Below are 18459 nucleotides of genomic sequence, written 5' to 3'. Positions count from 1 at the left end.
ATTAGAATCATAATAGTAGTGCTAGTAGCAGGAGAAATAGTAGAAGTAATGGTGTTGCATTATTAGTAGTAGTAACAATAGTAGCAGCAGTATTAATAGCAGTAGTATCATGTACATGTTGCCTTTTGGTCAGTTAAACATCCTCCTCATGAGGCCCCGGAAGTATCATCTTGGTATGGTAACCCGTTCAAAATAGTACTGATACTCTCTTTTGACAATCTGTATGGACATAATATGTTTTGATTTGGTTCAATATTTCCCTCAACATTTCCTCAGGTGTTCATTTTAATATCCTCAGTCTTAGTGGTACTCGCTACAGAAGCAGTAGTTTTAGTGGAAGTAGTAGTGGTGGCGATAGTTGTAGTAGTAGCGTGCAAATATTGCCCTTTTGGTCAATTGATCATCTCACTTATCATTTCCTGAAAGTTCCAAATTAATACACTCAGTCATTCCTGAGTTAAGCCTTTTTTGACAACCCGTATGCAGATAAAGTGCTTTGATTTAGTTCAACACTCCCCACAACATTCTCTGAAAGGCTCACCTAAATGCATTCACCTTTTTTGTAAAGTAAAATTCAAACATGCCCGCAATTCTCAATAACATATACTATATGTAAACAATGGACGAATTGCCAAACTAAGCGCCCTTGCATGAGTGCTGTGGGGGGGGGGGGAGGAGGTGCCATCCCAAAAGACATAATTATTGGACATTTCAACAATGCTAAACAAAATGGCTGTCTCAAAATTTTGATTGGATGTGTTTTGGGAAATGATAGGGGGGAAGGGGGGACTGGTTGCCCTCCAATCACTTTTGACTTAAAAATGGCACTAAAACTTCCAACTTCAATAAAAAACCTTATATGCCCCGGGGAAATAACTTAAACCCGTTGCCACCGGGCTCTGGAGAGGGGTGTCAACCCTGGAGACATTGTTACATGATCTTTCGACAATCTTGAACAAAAAGGCTATCTTAAAATTTCAATTGTATGCATTCGTGGAAAAGAGGGCAAGAAATGGGGGGGGGCTAGTTGCTCTCCGACCATTTTTGACTCTTAAGAATGGAACTAGAACTTTAAATTTTCAATCAAATGAGCCTCCTCTAAAGTTTATACAACACCCTCTTCAACCTCTTCCATAAAAACCTTATATGCCCCCGGGGCATAACTTACAAGCCTTGTCCCCACGCTCTGGGGGTCGTGTCAACCCCGGAGGCATTTTATATGATCTTTAGAACAATGAACAAAATGGAAATCTCAAAATTTTGATGAGATAAATTTGGAGATAAGGGGGCGTAGAGGGGGGATGGTAGTTGCCCTCTGATCACTTTTGACTCTTAAAAATGGGAACTAAAACATTTAAATTCAAATCAAATGAGCCCCCTTCAAAGTTTATGCGATCACCCCTTCCAAAAAAACTGATACGCCCATGGGGTATAACTTACAAACCTTGCCCCAAGGCTCTGGGGGTTTTGTCAAATCCGTAGGCATCGTTATATGATCTCTGGACTATTTTGAACCAAATGGCCATCTCAAAACTTTAATCAAATGCAATTGGGGAAAAGCATGGGGAAGAGGGGCTAGTAGCTTTCCAATCACTTTTGACTTTTAAAAGTGCAGCACAACTTCCGATTATCAATCGAGTGAGCCCTCTCCAAATTTTATACGACCACCCTTCCATAAAAACCTTATATGTTAACAATGGGCAACTAGCATAACTTATAGTCCTTGCCCTGAGGGCTGTCAGGGGATTGACATCGGCAAAGACATAATTACTGGACCATTCAACTATGCTGAACAAAATTACCTCAAAATTTTGATTGCATGTATTTAGAGGAATGATAGGCGTGGGGGAGGGGCTGGTTGCTCTCCAATCATTTCTGACTCTTAAAAACAGCACTAGAACTATCCGTTTCCAATCGATTGAGCTCCTTTCAAAGTTTCTATGCCAACTCGTTCTATAAGAAGTTCTTTGGTGAAGAAAAAAAACAAGTAAACAATACATTGTGCCCACATCTCTCTACTTAGGCAGCGCTATTGCGCGGCCTATGATATGTTAGTTCAGACCAAATTATTATAAAAATACCCATCAAACACAAATTTCAGAAAATCCCAGAGAGGTCATTAGTCAATAAGCCGGGAATAGGAAAAAAATTATCAGTTCCATTAAATCACTTATAAACTACAGTTTAAGAAAAAAACAAGTGAGAAATCTATTCACAGCCTCTCAAACGACTTCAACCTTCTCCCTATCACTCTTCAACCACATATAAAACGCTACTCGTTATCATTGTTTAGTAAGTCAACAACGAAAACAATCAACAGCAAATTGAAATAATTAAATAATTAAATAAAAAATGTAAGACTCCGTATCGAAAAATAATAAGAATATAATTTTTATCGCAAATATATTAACCATAAGCAATCAAATCAAATATTTGTGTCCAACGAAGTATTTTAAGGTGTTTTTCCAGCAGCCAAACGTAAGGGACTGCCAAACCCTGAGAGGAATAGACCTGCAGTCATAAGATGCAACAATAGACAAGTCTAAATTTTGAGTGCATTACTGGGGTGGAAGGCACCACTGTATTCCAGAGTTCGAACTCCATGTGAGTTCTAATTACTTACTAGTAAAAATTTTCAGTTTCGGCAGCTCAAAGTGTCTATGTTTTTGTTCCTCAAAATACTTTGAATACATAACCACGCAGCACTGTGCAAGACAGGTAAATAGCAGCACGTTCACCCATGTTTCAGGTTATCCCTTGATCTGTTTCAAAGGAAAGTGCTAAAAGGGCTAAAAGAATCACTGAGATTAAAAAGATGATCAGAAAACAAGAGAAGATGGTATTTGACTTATGAAAATATAATGAACAAGTAAACGTTCATATTTGTATTTTATACATTTAGGACGTAGAGGAAGGGGCATTCAACTTTAATAGTCCCCTCCCGTAGAGGGAGGGAGGGAGAACAACTGTCACCTCCATCTTCACTTTCAACTTTGTCTACAGAGCATGCTTTATTATTTTTGACTACATTTGTTTACGATTGAATAGATTCACGTTTAAAAGGTGGTTTCAATTCTCCTAGATATTATGAAGGCTTTTGACTGTGTTGATCATGAGATTTTACTGGCTAAGCTTGAAAATGCTGGAATTCTTTTTAAAAGTCTGAAATTGACAGCTTCGTTTCTTGAAAGAAGAACGCAAAGAGTACGGCTGGACACAATCATGTCAGAAGAGATGGTAGTAAAGTGCGGTGTGCCACAGGGATCTGTGTTGGGTCCACTATTATTTCTTGTATACTTTAATGATAAAAATGGATGCCTCAAACAGCTGTCAATGTCAAGGTACAATGATGGCCCGGTGCGAGCAATACTTTAAAGTTTTGCTGACGATACTCAGTTTACAATGGCCGCGGAAACAGAACAAGATTTGAAAAATGACATGGAGCAAGGAACGGTGATAATCGAGAGGTGAATGCGAGTGAACAAATTGTTTGTTAATCAGAAGAAAACAATGTTCGTGTTATATGGCAGAAGTGCAAATTACTTTCCACGGACTGAAGAAATTGAGGTAGAAAACGGACGTATAAAACGAATAAGTATTGTAAACTATCTTGGTGTCATAGTAGATGAATGCCTAAGTTTTAGAGATCATATTGCATTTACAAGTACTAAGTTAGCCAAAAATGTTGGAACTCTGCGGAAGCTAAAAAATATTTTCCCAAAAAGGTTATTAGAATGCTACATTTTTCTCTTATTCATTCATATTTGCTGTACTGTATTACAGTTTGGTCTTCGACGTTCACTAGCCAAAATAAAGGTGAATATTTTGATATTGTTAGTATCATATGCAGTCTTGTTTTGTTAGTATTATATGGAGATTTCAGTGATTGCAGTTTTGCTTTGTTAGTATTATATGGAGATTTCTATGTTGTGTTTTTTGTAACCCATTTTTTAATAAAAAACTAAAATAATAATAATAAAAAACTTTGGTTTTTACGTTATTCTTCATTCAAATCGGAATTTTTTTGTAGATTTTGCCCGCCACAACGAAAAACAAAAATATATTGCTAAGACAATGCCTGATTTTACTGCAACTCACTCTGCAAAAACGTTCTGGGATACCATCAGTCACTACTATTCTTCTCCATGACCACACTGCCTTTTCTATGACGAAATCAGTAAGAATTCCAAATAGGGATAGGTCCTTTTATTAGACAGTGAAACGAAAATATAAAAACAAAAACTCTAAATATTTCGATGACACAGTCGGTCATCATCATCAGTAGAGTTACCAATATATCAAAATTAAAACAAACTGCTTTTATACTAAACAAACTCATCACTTCTGGGTCAAAGCAAGTTACCGGTCCATTGACTTAGAAAGTTCACTAACTTTTTTTGAATCTTATAATACTGCGTTGAATATTCTTCTAATCAAAAATGAAATAATGCTGAAATTACAGGTGCTAAATTTATCCTTTTATTCTTCTAATAGCAAATGAAATGTTGCTGATTCTGAAGTTGGTCTGTCATCCCCATATACTTTCTAAGTCAATGGATCGGTAACCTGCTTTGACCTGCAATTTCGAAGAAAATTGTACCACCTTTACTCAACGCAGTATTTAAATAATTCAAGAACAGTTAGTGAGCTTTTTAAGTCAATGTACCGGTAACTTGCTTTGACCCGGAAGTGATGATTTTGTTTAGTATAAAAGCAGTTTGTTTTAATTTTGATATATGTGTAACTCTACTGATGATGATGACCGACTGTGTCATCGAAATATTTAGAGTCTTTGTTTTTATATTTTCGTTTCACTGTCTAATAAAAGGACCTATCCCTATTTGGAATTCTTATTGATTTCACCATCAGTCACAGATGGAGGTTCTGACAGTGTGTTCACTAGCTTTTTAATACCTATTCCAAAACTACGTTTATGTTCAAAAGCGGAAGTTCTGTTTCAGAGTCAGACAAAAAACAGTCGGATGGCGTAGATTAGGGTTTCATACTGCTTTCATTTTATGAATTTAGCCCAGTCAGTCAATTTTTGTTAAAAAAAATAAAGCCTCTATGCAGGCCGTCAATAGTCCACAAATGACTTTTTAAGGCGTCAAGAGGCTCAAAAATGGGTTTAGTTGATTAAAAATTTATGTTTCAAAATATTGAATACAAGGTTCCGTATAGGACTCAGAACAGACACTGTCGAAGGCTATAGGCTCAGGTTTTATACTGCTCTTATTTTATAAATTTTGCCCGGCCAGTCAATTGTGGTACACGTAAAGTTTCTGTGCAAGCTGTCAAATGACTTCACAAATGGCATTAGGGCGGATCAGAAAACTACTCCAATATTTAAACAATCTAAGCAGAAAATATTTTGACATAAACTTTGTCTTAAAGAAAATTCGGTACTTGTCAGTTAGCTGGTACACACGCGAGAAGTCAAGTTTGGTTAATGCTAATGAAATAAAATAAAATATGATGAAAATATAATAGTTTGGAAACAAATTTGGGCTATATATTTCCACATTAAAGGGGTGGGGGTAAAGCATAGCATATATTAAATACGTAACCTAACGTAGATACCTTTTCCCCCTAAACCCCCCCCCAAAAAAAAAATAATATTGTAAACGCAATGACAAACCACGCTTTGCGATCCAATTCTCTATTGACTGATACCCGTTTGACTAGTTTCCTTTAGCATATATCTTGCGTGTGTACCAGCTAATTGACAAGTACCGAAAATTCTAATCACTTGCCTGTTTTTGTAAGTCCAACATTATCAAAACAGTTCCTCTTGAATACGGCTGTTTCAACACATACTTTATCAAGTTGGTTTGCGGAGCCTGAAATATAACAAATAAGTTTCAAAATGCAGTGCGTTATTCATTCTTTTAAAACAGAGAAAAACAAAATCCGAACACTAAAATGTATAAAAGTGCCTCCTCGTGGAGATATTTTTCCTCTCTAAGATCATGCTTCTGTGGATGGCATGCCCCTCTCGCTCGCATGTCCTTCGAAGCGCATTCTCCACCCTTTCCGGACAACTGGTGCTTTCTGGTGTCCACTGGAGAAGCATCTTGGGCCATCTGGATGTTGGCATGCAAATTACATGCCCTAGATACAGCCATCTTTATTGTATCAAACACATAAGATACGTCTGTCTGATATATACATTGGAAATTTCCATACTGACTCGTATTTCTGTTTTCTGTTCTATTATTGTTTTCTGTTGTAGGTCTTTTTTACAAGAATTGATTATTTTCAACCCTCGCCCCCTTGTACATTGAAAAGTATGGCTCTAAACCCAATTGCATAACAAATTAAGTAGTATTAACTATTATATTTCTTGACATTTTCACAGATCTTCTTCTTACAAGATTTTTATTCAAAGACATCTTCATGAATGTCTTTTTGCTATACTACTGAATAAGAAGGTAAACAAAACTTTTCCACATAGTACTGCAAAGAAAAAAAAACCAGAAAATTTAAACAGAAAGTTAGACAGAAAGTTCTAACAGAAGGTTAAAAATACTATGACTGAAAAGTTTTTGTTCTTTTTAGTTGCTAAAAATTTTATGAAAAAGAACCAAACAATTTTCCCGCTCTTTTTACTCGCTAAAAATTTCATAAGAGAAACAATCAGATTTTGTGTTCCTTTTACTGTCAAAGAATTTCATACAAAAAAAAACAATTATGTTTAGCTTTCTTTTTAATGACTGAAAATTTCATACAAAAGAACCAATCACCTTTTACGCTATTTATACTGGCTAAAATTTCATAAAAAAGAGCTTATTAGGTTTTGGGTTCGTTTTACTTGCTAAGACTCCATGCAAAAGAAACAATCAGGTTCTGTGTTCTTTTACCTGGCTAAGAATTTGACATAGTAAAAAAGACAAATACAAAAGTCTTTCTGACATACGGTTAACAAATGATGTGATTGACTAAAAAAAAGGGTCGATAGACGTCGCAGAAAAAAAGCAATAAAATAAAAGTCCATTTTTCTTAATACGGAAGTATGGGACAGTATTTTTCACTTTGGAACAATTTTTTATGTTTGTTGGAAAGTTCATTCATGACCTCTGAAAGAAATCTGACAAACTGGAAGGAAACTTCGCAAACGAATAATTTTGTCGCTCTAATTAAGTGTTTTTGCCGTGAATTTATCAGGTGAAAAAATGAGCAGGGTTTTTTTTTATATTTGCTTATGTGATTTAGATTAAAGAATTAATGTAGATATTTTATAATCTGTGGATGAACTAAAACGGCTTCTAAGAAAATCATTTAGTAACTGATGTCAATTATTTTATTTATTGGTATTAATCTTTATTTTTAGAAAAAAAAAATATTATATGTAGACTTAATCCTTCTGACACCTGAGAGGTTCTAGTAACTTTGGTCTTAACTTCAACCATTCAGCTACTATTTTTAAGGAATTTTGGCACATTATGCATTCACTGTGGACAACCTTTTGTGCCAGAAGTGTATGTGGCCTAATTAAACATTGAACATCGTAAAAAGAAAAGAAAAAAAAAGAGACCAAACTTACAGTATATTCTTTATCGTAAGGCAAATTCCCTTTCAGGCAGAATTTCATTGTTCCATGCTCCATTTTCCAAGCGTACTGACCAACTTGTAAAGAATGATCTATTATTGGTAAAAGGCTTGGTCGACCAATTACAGATAGCATTTGGGCCAAAGGACGGAAACTATCAATACTATTCATCAGAGCAGGAGCTAAAGACTAAAAGAAAACAAATAATGCAGTAAAAGCAATAATTTGGTGAGAGCAAAGAAAAAAAGCTGTTTTCCTACATTGGTAATTTGAACAGATTGGCACTTGAATGAGGTTTTGACCAGCCTACCCATCCCATACCCTATTCATGACCATATCCATCCCAAAACGTAGCGTAAAGAGCATAGCCAAATAAAGTCAATCAATACGAAGGCTCAATGAACATGGAATATTGCTAACAAATATCAGCCATCAGACACTCAAAAAAGGAACAAAAGACGCCTGAAATCAAACATATTCTTCCATGGTGAAATTTAAAAAAAAAAAAAAAAAATCCAATATTCCCATATACCATTTATTCATAAATAAATCCGACCTTGAAAATAGAAATCAATACAATTTAATAAAGTTCAACCAGACCACAGTGGCTAGACACAACGAGGAACAAAACTAGATAAGTAAACTATGGCTTTTCACAGCTAATTCGTAGGGACATCTCCAACCATTACAAAACCAGCTCAGCACTAAGTCACCTAAGCTGAAAGCATGGCAACACTCATACATTTGATCATGTTTAAAGCTTTGATTTTTGGTAACTGCGACGAAATTTGAATAGATTTTATCTATTACAATCTCACTCTAATCTATCTCTACAATGCCCGACATTTCTCTACCGTCACCAGACAGCTACTAGCCTTAGGCATCAAGATCACATACGAAGGCCATCTCATCTGCTCTTACATAGAATGGGCTTGAACCATTTCGATCAAGACTATTGATCTTTCTAAACCGCCAGGGGCACCAATTCACGAAAATGTGCTGAGGTAAGGATATTTTACATTCTTTTTAAAAAAGATGAAAGAAAATATTCTTCAAAATTCAAGGGGGGGGGACTCATGCCACTCGCTCAGAGGACGACCTTCCAAGAGCTGGCAAGAAAAGTTTTCCAACCACCTCTTCCCAGTACTGCTGAGGACTACAAGAAATAAGGAGTCAAACCGAAAATGATGTCATGAGGAGGACATCCGAGGAGAAGCCCTGAGTTGGCCAACCCGAATGAAAGGGAATTCAGTAGAAAGCAAGTACAAATTAAGGAGACTAGTGCTGCAAAATAGTTACATACAGTTTATATATGGTTAATTACAAGCCCATTGGAAGTACTCTATCTCTAATACCTTCAAATTAATTTTCCGTCCTTCAAAATAAAAGTTCTAGAAGTCGTTTTATGTGAAATATTTAAAAACGCTTCAACCGTCTCAAATCTGCCCTTCTTAATGTAGACCTGACCATAAAAAGTCAAATGGGGTCAGGTTAAATTATCAAGGCAGATGGACTAACACCGGGATGTCATATTAAACTGCGTCTTGGCAAGCAATTCAGTGTAAGCCGGCCTGTTCTCCTGATTAAGGTTCTGTTCCCCCGACTTTCAGACTCAAAGTTCAGATCTTTTCTTGATGATGTTAGGTCTGATCCTTTTTTTCACGGTATTCGGTAGGAATGTCCAGATATCAGAAATCATCAATCATTTAACATTAAGGAACCCAGTGAGGGATCATAGCCCAACTGATACCGAAAACCAATAATTATCACTGGTTTGAGTTTTGATTCTCTTATTTTAGCAACGTATGATATAATCGTTGCACCAGCCGAAAAAATTCGGTTGTAACAGCTACCCATCGTCATAGATTGGTATTAGATTTATTTGTTTATTTATTTTCAACCAATCAAACAGTACACACAGTACAGAAAGACAGAGTACAAATCCAACAAATAACAAAGATTCAAACAAATAATAAAGATTACGTGCTTAAACACTGATCAACGGCCATATACATCCACTTCAAACATCGTTGTCTAAGAAGGGGGGTGCAACTGTTGAAAACTGATTTCACGGTTAAGTTTCGAAATAAGTATTGACCAAGCTATTTCTGAGTCGGTTATTTTATATTTGTAGATTAATGCTGAATTTCAAGTGAAGTAAATATTTTGTGAGCTTGCAATGCACTGAACGGAGTTTACTTTTATCTGTCTGTGTGAAAATATTCCCAATTTGTACCAAAATTAACTTGCGGCACATTATTATAATTGTTATTATTATTATTATTAACCGGCTAAGTATCATAGTTGGTGGTGGTATGAATGTTTCCACAAAAGAAGAAAATAAAAATTACCCAATGTGGCCAATTCTTGTTTTCAGGATACATTTTCTCAATTTCGTTTACAACAAAATATGCTGGCAAAAGACACTCTTTCCTATCGCAGATTTTCTCCATGACTTTTTGCAAAGCTGAGACTTGTAAATGCAGACCAGGATCGTAAGCGTTAGGAAGCAGATGCGCTTTCTCTAGGCACACCTGAAAAAAAGATTTTATTGAAAAACTAGCATTACAAAAAAATCTCTACACAGACACACTCCCATTGGTTCCAAAAAAAAGCTGAATAAAATCTTTTCCTTCAACGTATTATGTCCAGACAACGTACAAGTTAAGAAGTTTAGGAAATACCAACAATTTCCACAGAAAGGCACACCCCCAAAATCTGAAAAGACTGAATCTGAAAAAAAAAACTTTCAAGATTTTGTTTTTATTATCCAATCGATAACCATTTAGCAGGCATGTAGCCACATGGAACTTGAAAAAACAACAAAATACCATAAAATAAAAATGTGTTCAACAAGACAAATAGACACAGAAAAAAGAAAAGAATAGGATAATTAAAACTGTCGCCAAAAAGCACTTTTTTAACTCTAGGCGTTACGAATTTAGGCATAAATGTTAAGAGGCAGGTGGGCCTTCTCTTGGCACACCTGAAAAAAAAGATAATGATTAAGGGCATTCAATCCTAGTGATGCACTATTTTAAGCAAAATCAGACTCTGAAACGGTTTGTGGGGTCCACCAGGAGACCGCAAATCTATGTCTATTCACTACTGTCTTAACTTCAATATTATCAAAAGCGGATCAGCTTAGAAAAATCTACTCTCTGCTTCTGATGTGGAAAGGGTTGGTATTTCCTAAATTTCTTAAATTGGACTTCGTCTAGACACTCCAAGTTGAATGAACGAAAGATTTTATTCAGCATTTTAAAGGATGGCTGGCACTGTATTTGTGCGGAGATTATTTTTTTTTAGGGGGGCGGGGGGATGAGGTCAAGTAAGTTAAACGTCTTCTTTCTTTCGTCCTTATTTTAATTGAGCTGTTTTTGTTAATTTTGTTCTTAGTCCTGTACAGGCTACAGCCTTTGGGCATTGTTGTTGATCTATGTTTTTTTTTTTTTTTTAATAAACCCAATTAATTAAAGAGATTAAACCCGTGGAGAGTATTTTACTATCTAATCTATGAAATACACCAGAACACCATAAAAGAAAAACACCAAATAGCACAAAGAATAAAACAAAGAAGAAACAGGCAAAATTCACTAAAAGGAGGTAAATAAAAGAGAAAAGAGCCTGGGGGAGAAGGGAAAAAAATATAAAATACTCAGTATCTTTGTTTTACTGCAACCTGACCAAACAAGTGGGCACATCTGCTTTTGATGATTTCCGAGGTCAAGAGCTTATTCAAAGTCGATATTAGTGCTAAATAAATAATAGAATATATTCATTGCTTGACTCCTCATAACTCTTGAGTTGATCTAAACGCTAGTGTTATGTCAGTAAAGTGCAATGTGTCTCCAAGTCTTAAGATGGTCAGAGAAAATTGGAAAGGAATTTTCTATCACCTTTTCAAGGATCAGAAGTGACTGCAATACAACTCAACCCCCATTACTGTCATTTTTGCCACCCCCCCCCCCCGGGCATCCCTGTTGCATCCGTGACGATACATCAAATTTTCCGATAGCAATTTCACTCAAAACAGTAGATAAGCTTAAAGAAGATACTTTTAGGGCGGATTTCATCCATGCGGCCTTAGATGAAAGGGCTGGAAATTGGCCAATGGCCATTCTTACCGAATATATTTTATTAGGAAAAGAATAGACATGGTGCACCTTGGTAAAACAGGAATAATGCGTAGAATTCAAATCTCAATGCTCAGAGGTTCAAACTGGGCCTGAGAACACCCCAGTCCCCTACCCCCACCACCCAAGTTACGGCACATAATAACATTTACTCCTCCTCTAAGAATTTCCGTGGAACTGTAGCTCAAATAGCGAAAGTTTTACTTTGAACGTGAAATAATTAATAGTCTACATCCAAATAAGTTTAGATCAATAAAATTTGATTGCCATCTTAAAACTTGCAACATCGAAAACCCATTTTTGAACATGGTAACATATTCAATGGATTGGAACACGTATCTTTCACAAATCGTGCAAAGCTTACCTTCCAATATTAATAATGATCCTATTTTATCAAATATTTAGCCTCTAACACCTCTCCTGACCAGGTTGAAAGGAAAACATAAAACCTAAAAAAAAATATCACTTGTCCATCAGATGTCAGTATTTTCTGCATAAAAATTTTCCAAAAAAAAAAAAATTTCTGCGTCATCGTCTAATATTCTTAATTTAATAAAAGAAGCTTAAATTAAATAAAAAGAAGCTGGCGAATGCCCATCAATCTTGAAACTAGGTTTAATAAAAACCTTCTAAAAAAGGGGGGATAACAACGACTTTGACGAAATTCGTCTTATCACTTTAATATCTCTGTTTTCAGCAATTTACAAGTCCTTTTTAAGGAATTGGTTCCAAGAAATTATTAAAAGACTGGCCGCTGCTACTACAAGAGACTGCAGCACCAAAATATTTGAAGGTAACGCAGCTGCGCAAGGACTTCCTCTACCCCAATCTGTACCAAGCTACACTCTTTACACCCTCTAGTTAAGTTTGGATTTCTTTTAAATCCTATCTTTGATCTCTTCCCACCCCAGCTGAGGGCATCACTTGGCCCCAGATGGGTGGCCAAAAAGTAAATGGCAGCATAGGAAATGCCTGCCAGATGACAGCATACCATCTTTTACCTATAAAACGAGATTTAGCCATCCTCATTTTTCTTTCATTATAAACTAAAAGTTGGATCTAACCACAGTTTCCGAACGACTTATTTTTTGACACACGTTTTGATATCATTTGACAAATGGTATTCACGCCAAGTCCAATTACAAAGTATCTTAAAACTGAATTCGATGAGGAATCTTACCTTCATTATTTCTCGAACTCCTTTATAATCTACATCAGAAATGATTTTATAGATTAGCTGGAAGGTTCCATTCCAATAGAACTCGTTGTGAGGCGACAATTTCTCATTTGCGAGAAGGATGTCGAACACTTTTCTATAAGAAAAAGCAAAATACATTCTATGCATCAACCTTACTTCGAGTATACTTGCTCCCCTGGCACTACACACTCACCGAAGCACAAACAGGAAAAATTTAAACAATGCACAAAGAAGTTTAAGAATAGTATACAGACAAGGTAGGCTCCCTTGCCACTTTCTCTGCAAAGTTTGATAGCCACTCTAGCTGGGAGGAGAAATGCTTTGTGTCGAGGGTTAGTGATTAAGGCCATTTCTTATTCTCGGGTTTTCGATATTCTTCTTCTTTCTCAAATTCCCATCTACACTAAAAATCACCATAAATACGTGGAGAAAAGTTCTATTCTTTGCCCTGTAGTTACTACCCATGGCAATGATAGGAAATTTCTTATACCCTGTTATAAAGTGGTACAACACAAACAGGTAGTATCAAAAAGACTGTTGTCTCTCTTTTTCTTTAATTAATTTCCCTTGGTGATGGCAATAAATTATTGTTGTTAAATGATTTTGCCTGAATATTAGACTCAGGAATGCACGATAGGACAGTATTTTATGGGTGTTATTCTTAGTCTTTCTATTCATTCGACTCGAACACAAATTCAGCCCTTTGAGCATGTGATTACTCATTCTGAAATAAACAATTGATACATACATCATAAGATCAAAAATATACATTAAAAGTACTGACTAGCTATTCAGCTATGCAAGAGCTGAAACCCTGCCTATATAAAATGGCAACAGTAATCAGTGTATCATGGTAATCATCACCCTCTTAAGTAACAGAACTTAAAGTATAACACTTTATTCCACCACCACCCTCTTAAGCTAAGGTAATTAATATAAATAGGCAGCCTTAGAAATAAAATACTAAAAAAGCAAGCTTCTAACACTTAATTAATGTCAATACCTTCTTAATAAGGTTTAATTAAATATGATGCGATTTTATTTGACCAGGAGCATTTACATTTGACGAGAACTAGACGCTGCTCCAACTCACGGATGCATCCATAATTTCACCAACAGAAGCTTTCCGTGCGGCAGCAGCACGGTCACATGCAACAGCTTTGACATGTTTCATTAGAGCCAGTCACTATCACAGAACCGACAAAGGAGCCGGAAGCCTCCATGCGGCTCTCCATTGTTCCCAACCATTGACCAGCAATCTTTCTTTGGGCCACCAGGTTGACATTTTCAACTTTCAATCGGTTGTGCTTTAGTATTGGACTTTGAGATGCATCGATGGTCTTCACGCCTTAGACAATGGCCCAGCCAAAAGAGCTGTCATCTCTTTAAAATTTCCGAGAATGGGTACTGTTGTTTACAGTGCTCACGAATCTCCTTATTGGATATTCGTTCATGGCGCTGGACGCGTAGTATGCAACGGAAACAATCGTGATGAAAGACATACAGTTTTCTGCATTTTTAAGCTTTGACACCCCATTTTTCATACCTGTATAGGAGAGTATTTTTGGCAATCGTCTCCTAGACTCTAATTTTCGTAGTGAGGCTTATGCGTCAATACTTCCATAGTAATTTAGCGAGCTGAGCAAAGGTGGCGGAGGCTATTCGAATATGCCTTCCTATTTCTTGGTCAGATTCCCCCTCCAATCCCACAAAGGATCCAAGGTAGACGAATTCTACAAGGAGCGTTTAGTCACCAGCAATACTTTTCTGGCAATTGGCAAGTATATGTCAGCCTGAATTGTTATCTAACATTTACTTAATTTTTACACCTCCTTAACAGGGTTACATTACATAAGATATGATTTTTATTTGACTAGGAACATGTAGTTACCCGCTTTGGCAATTGTGTTCTTTACTTTGGAAACTGCTAGATTCCCCTTAAAGTAAAGACAGCCACCTTCAAACTACATCAAATTCGAATCGGATCCCCCAAACGGAGCCTTTCTGGTAGGCCACACAAGCAAAGACCTTAGAACGCAGGATTTCCAGCACTCCTTTTTTAGGAAATCTTCATGAAAACTTCTTCACGCCTTCTCTTGCAAGTTTTTTTTCATGTGCAACAGGCCATAATAATGGCTGTGGGTATTGGAAGTGGAAAATTGCATAAACAATTTTCCTGCTTCTCTCTTATAATTACATCTCTAGGCTGCAAACAAAAACGTTTTTTCTTTGTTTTTTCTTAGTGTTGACAGCAGATTTCTATTTATAATAAATTCTCTATTGAGCAGAGAAAAAGGACACATGAAAAATTCGGAAATGTAATATTTCTATTTTGTAAGAAAAACCTGCAATGTAAATTAACAAATTTTACTAAAATAGTTGCAATGTGGGCTCTTTAGAGGTCTAGATCCAGAGGATTTTGCTTCTCTTCTCTCTCTCTCTTGGTTCTGTTCAACAACCACACTATTTCGTAGAAAAAACTATGACCTCTCTGATACTCACAATTGCTGGTGTATTTTGGATGTGTTATGAAATAGGTGAGATAGGGAAGGCTGAATTCATCAAATGAGTAAAACTGACACATTCTACATTAAGCATATAAATAAAAACGTTGCATTTCAAAAACGTAATTTATGTTTTTTTTTTCTATGAGAAGCAATGGCAAACACTATCAACTAGACACCTGAAACAGGAACAAATTAAAAGCATTACCTCGCTGGAACAATTCCTGATCTAATCAGCTCCTCAAGCAATAGAAAAAGCTTCCTTGCTCTTGTGTGCACAACTTGTGTTGATATGGCATGAGCTAGCTGTTTTAAACCTAAGTCAACAAATTCTGGTGGATTTCTTTGTATTGCAGCACCTAGATCACTCTGGAGAGACTCCCATCTGGCTGCATCTTCTTCTTGGTTTAAAATTAAAAATGGACTAAATCCTTCTTCAACAGTATTTATTTTCTGGAATATAAAAAGCATATTTAAGCTTATTTTATGCTGAAAATTGGCTCATCTCTTTATTACACTGAGTTTCAGATACAGTTGTCTACCAGTGTCCCTGATGTAGATATTGGTGTGTATTTGGGGTTCAGATCTGCTTCTTAGGCATACCCAATTGTGGGCTACCAGATTGAAGTTACAGATTATTTGGACAGGTAGGCTAGCATGGTTACAGACAGAGGTGGTTATCATCTTAAGATGTTTAGCAACTTGAGCAGAAAATAGCACTTGAAATGTAAGTGATACCAACAAAACCTCTAAATTTGACAGAACAGTTTTTCAGACAGATGTGATTCATTTACAAAATTGTGCAATTTTTTCTACCCTTAAGAGATAAAGACAGCAACAGACATCAAAAATAAAGATTTTACTACTTCAACATGCATAGAGTATTCTCCAAATGTTGTTGGGCCTTCAAACCATAGATGAAGCATTCAATATGCTGTCAGATGCTCCTTCAATGCTTCTATTCTTTTATGGTTGTTTTAAGAGCATTGAAGTACATTTGGAGAAAAGGGTGAATTTCTATTGAATGTCAGTTTTGTATTTTAAAAATATCTTGAATTTGATCTTTGAAGGATTTCCAATAAGTATTATGTTTGCAATTTGAAGACACTCTGCAAAGCTGCAGATCCCCCATTGCATCAAGCAAGAAGGACAAAGGTTCTTCTTAGTCTATGCTGTTCCAGTGTGCAACATTCTCTTCAAAGCCACTGTCCACTCCCAGACCCTAGAATCCTTCAAGAAAGGAGTTGGTCAATACTGGGCCAATGCTGAATGGAGGCAAAACTTAGAATGTTGATCATAACCTTGACACACGGCAAGTTTCTCTTCATGAGGCTCAACACCACCTTATCTTGCTGGACCTGTGATTTAAATTAATATCATATATGATCATGAACTCGATATGGTACAGAGACTGGTGATTTTGACTAAGAGTCAGCTTCTCTTTGACTATAAGTTATATATCATCAAGGTGCTATCCAGGATTCTACATATATTGTTTTTTTCATTTTGTTTAGCTTGGACCTATTTTATAGAATCTTTGAAGCCTTACAAATATGAAGCATATGGAGGTTAAAGGTCTTGAGAGCATCTTTATAAGCATATTGAGTTCTTGGTCCTTTTAGCAGTAGATTATACCCCAATAGATTATTCACCTAGCACAAAACCTTTGAAGACCTTTCATTTTGGGTCTCCAATTGCCTTCAAATGACTCATAGACTATTTGAATTGCCCTTATTCCATGACTATCTACCTTAGTTCTTCCCTAGGGTGGATGGATGATAGACTATCTATAAACAAGTGAAATGACATCATTTTTATACAGTTCTGAAAAAGGCTTCTTCCAGCATTGCCTCTCACTCATACTATCTGTCTTAGCCTTTTCTCCAATTAGCCATGGCTCTCAACCTTTTCATCACAGTTCAACAAGTTGATTTTAATTTTGTCAATCCTTTGAGAATTCAGTTTTCAGGAGGGGGAGAAGCTTGAAGATGCAAATTAAAAACGAAGTCCCAAATTTTAATTTGGGCTATAGGTCCATTTCCCAAAAATTATCATTCACAGAGTATACCAATCCAGAGGCAGTAAGAAGCCTCATTTCAGTACTTTTTTATAAACATTATAAGCATATTTTACCATTGTTGCACATCAGTTGAGGTTACACCAATATTGAATTTTTTATAGTCCCTGCTGTCAGGCTGTTTTTGAAGATCTCATTCTCTTGTACATGATTGATTTGGTAGAAACCAAGATTGGGGTTTCTTTTAAACTCAGTAATTCATTGGGCTAGGTGAACCAAACTTTCAAAAATGGAAATAGAGCCCAAACTAACAAATGAATATACTTTTTCAAGTTTTGGCCTCTTCCTTTTCTTTCTTTCAAAACATTTCTTTTCTAAGTTGACTTGAGAGTCTTTTTTTAAGACTAAAGTGGTAACAGTGATGTAAAGGACCTTTTCTGACTCAAACCCTATAATAACAAAATTCTTATTTGAATAAATTCAAAAAGTTTCTATTCATTGGACTTTCACAGATGAGTTTATTTTAACTGCCCCCCCTCCCTCCTAATGCCTGATTTTTTTTCAAATTGGAATTATGAGCAAACTGATAGTGAAAAGCAAATACAAAATTATACAAACTAGCATTTGCAAAGCTGTTCCCATCAGTTGAGCTGGTTTTATTAAAGTTAGGGGTAGCCTAGGAATGATTTCCTTAGTCTTATATACCTTATAAATTATGCAGGGCTGGAGTTTTGATGGAAACTCCTAAATATACCCTCAACTGGGGCAGCAGCAAAATCCAATTTGAAAAAAAAACAGCAGAGTTTAGTATGCAACCTAGGACTAGCCTATGTTTGGCCCCATAAGCAAAGATTGGGACGCAGGGATGCAATTGTACTGCCTAAAATTATCATATTAGAGACACCCTTGTTCAATTACTATCTTATTCTAGGCTATGTCATGTCTTCTAGTCTTAGGCTATGTAGTTTTTTTAAGCTTTAGAAGTAAAGATTGGAGCTCAAAAACACCAGCAACACTAGAGGATTATGGCTTCTCTGAAGGAAACATGTTAATCA

The 18459-nt window shown here is 36.1% G+C and overlaps 1 protein-coding gene across 2 annotated transcripts in view; it reads right to left on the bottom strand.

Annotated features, from left to right (window-relative positions):
* The window catches only part of MED23 (mediator complex subunit 23), a 156068-nt gene that overhangs the window by 133068 nt on the left and 4541 nt on the right, over positions 1–18459 (bottom strand). The window contains exons 2-6 of one of the 2 annotated variants that reach the window (XM_089099507.1): positions 15596–15840; positions 12866–12998; positions 9901–10083; positions 7544–7738; positions 5754–5840 (exon numbers count right to left, since the gene is read on the bottom strand). In XM_089099507.1, the coding sequence (XP_088955633.1) occupies positions 5754–5840; positions 7544–7738; positions 9901–10083; positions 12866–12998; positions 15596–15840 (843 nt within the window). The remainder of the gene's footprint in view (positions 1–5753; positions 5841–7543; positions 7739–9900; positions 10084–12865; positions 12999–15595; positions 15841–18459) is intronic. The other variant, XM_089099508.1, reaches the window with a different exon arrangement.

This window comes from Artemia sp. Qi Xiang Cuo, chromosome 13 (genome assembly GCF_049724085.1).
Source record: "Artemia sp. Qi Xiang Cuo chromosome 13, ASM4972408v1, whole genome shotgun sequence".
NCBI lineage: Eukaryota > Metazoa > Arthropoda > Branchiopoda > Anostraca > Artemiidae > Artemia > Artemia sp. Qi Xiang Cuo.
Note: the sequence above shows the minus strand (reverse complement) of the source record. Positions and strands in the feature narration are given on the sequence as shown.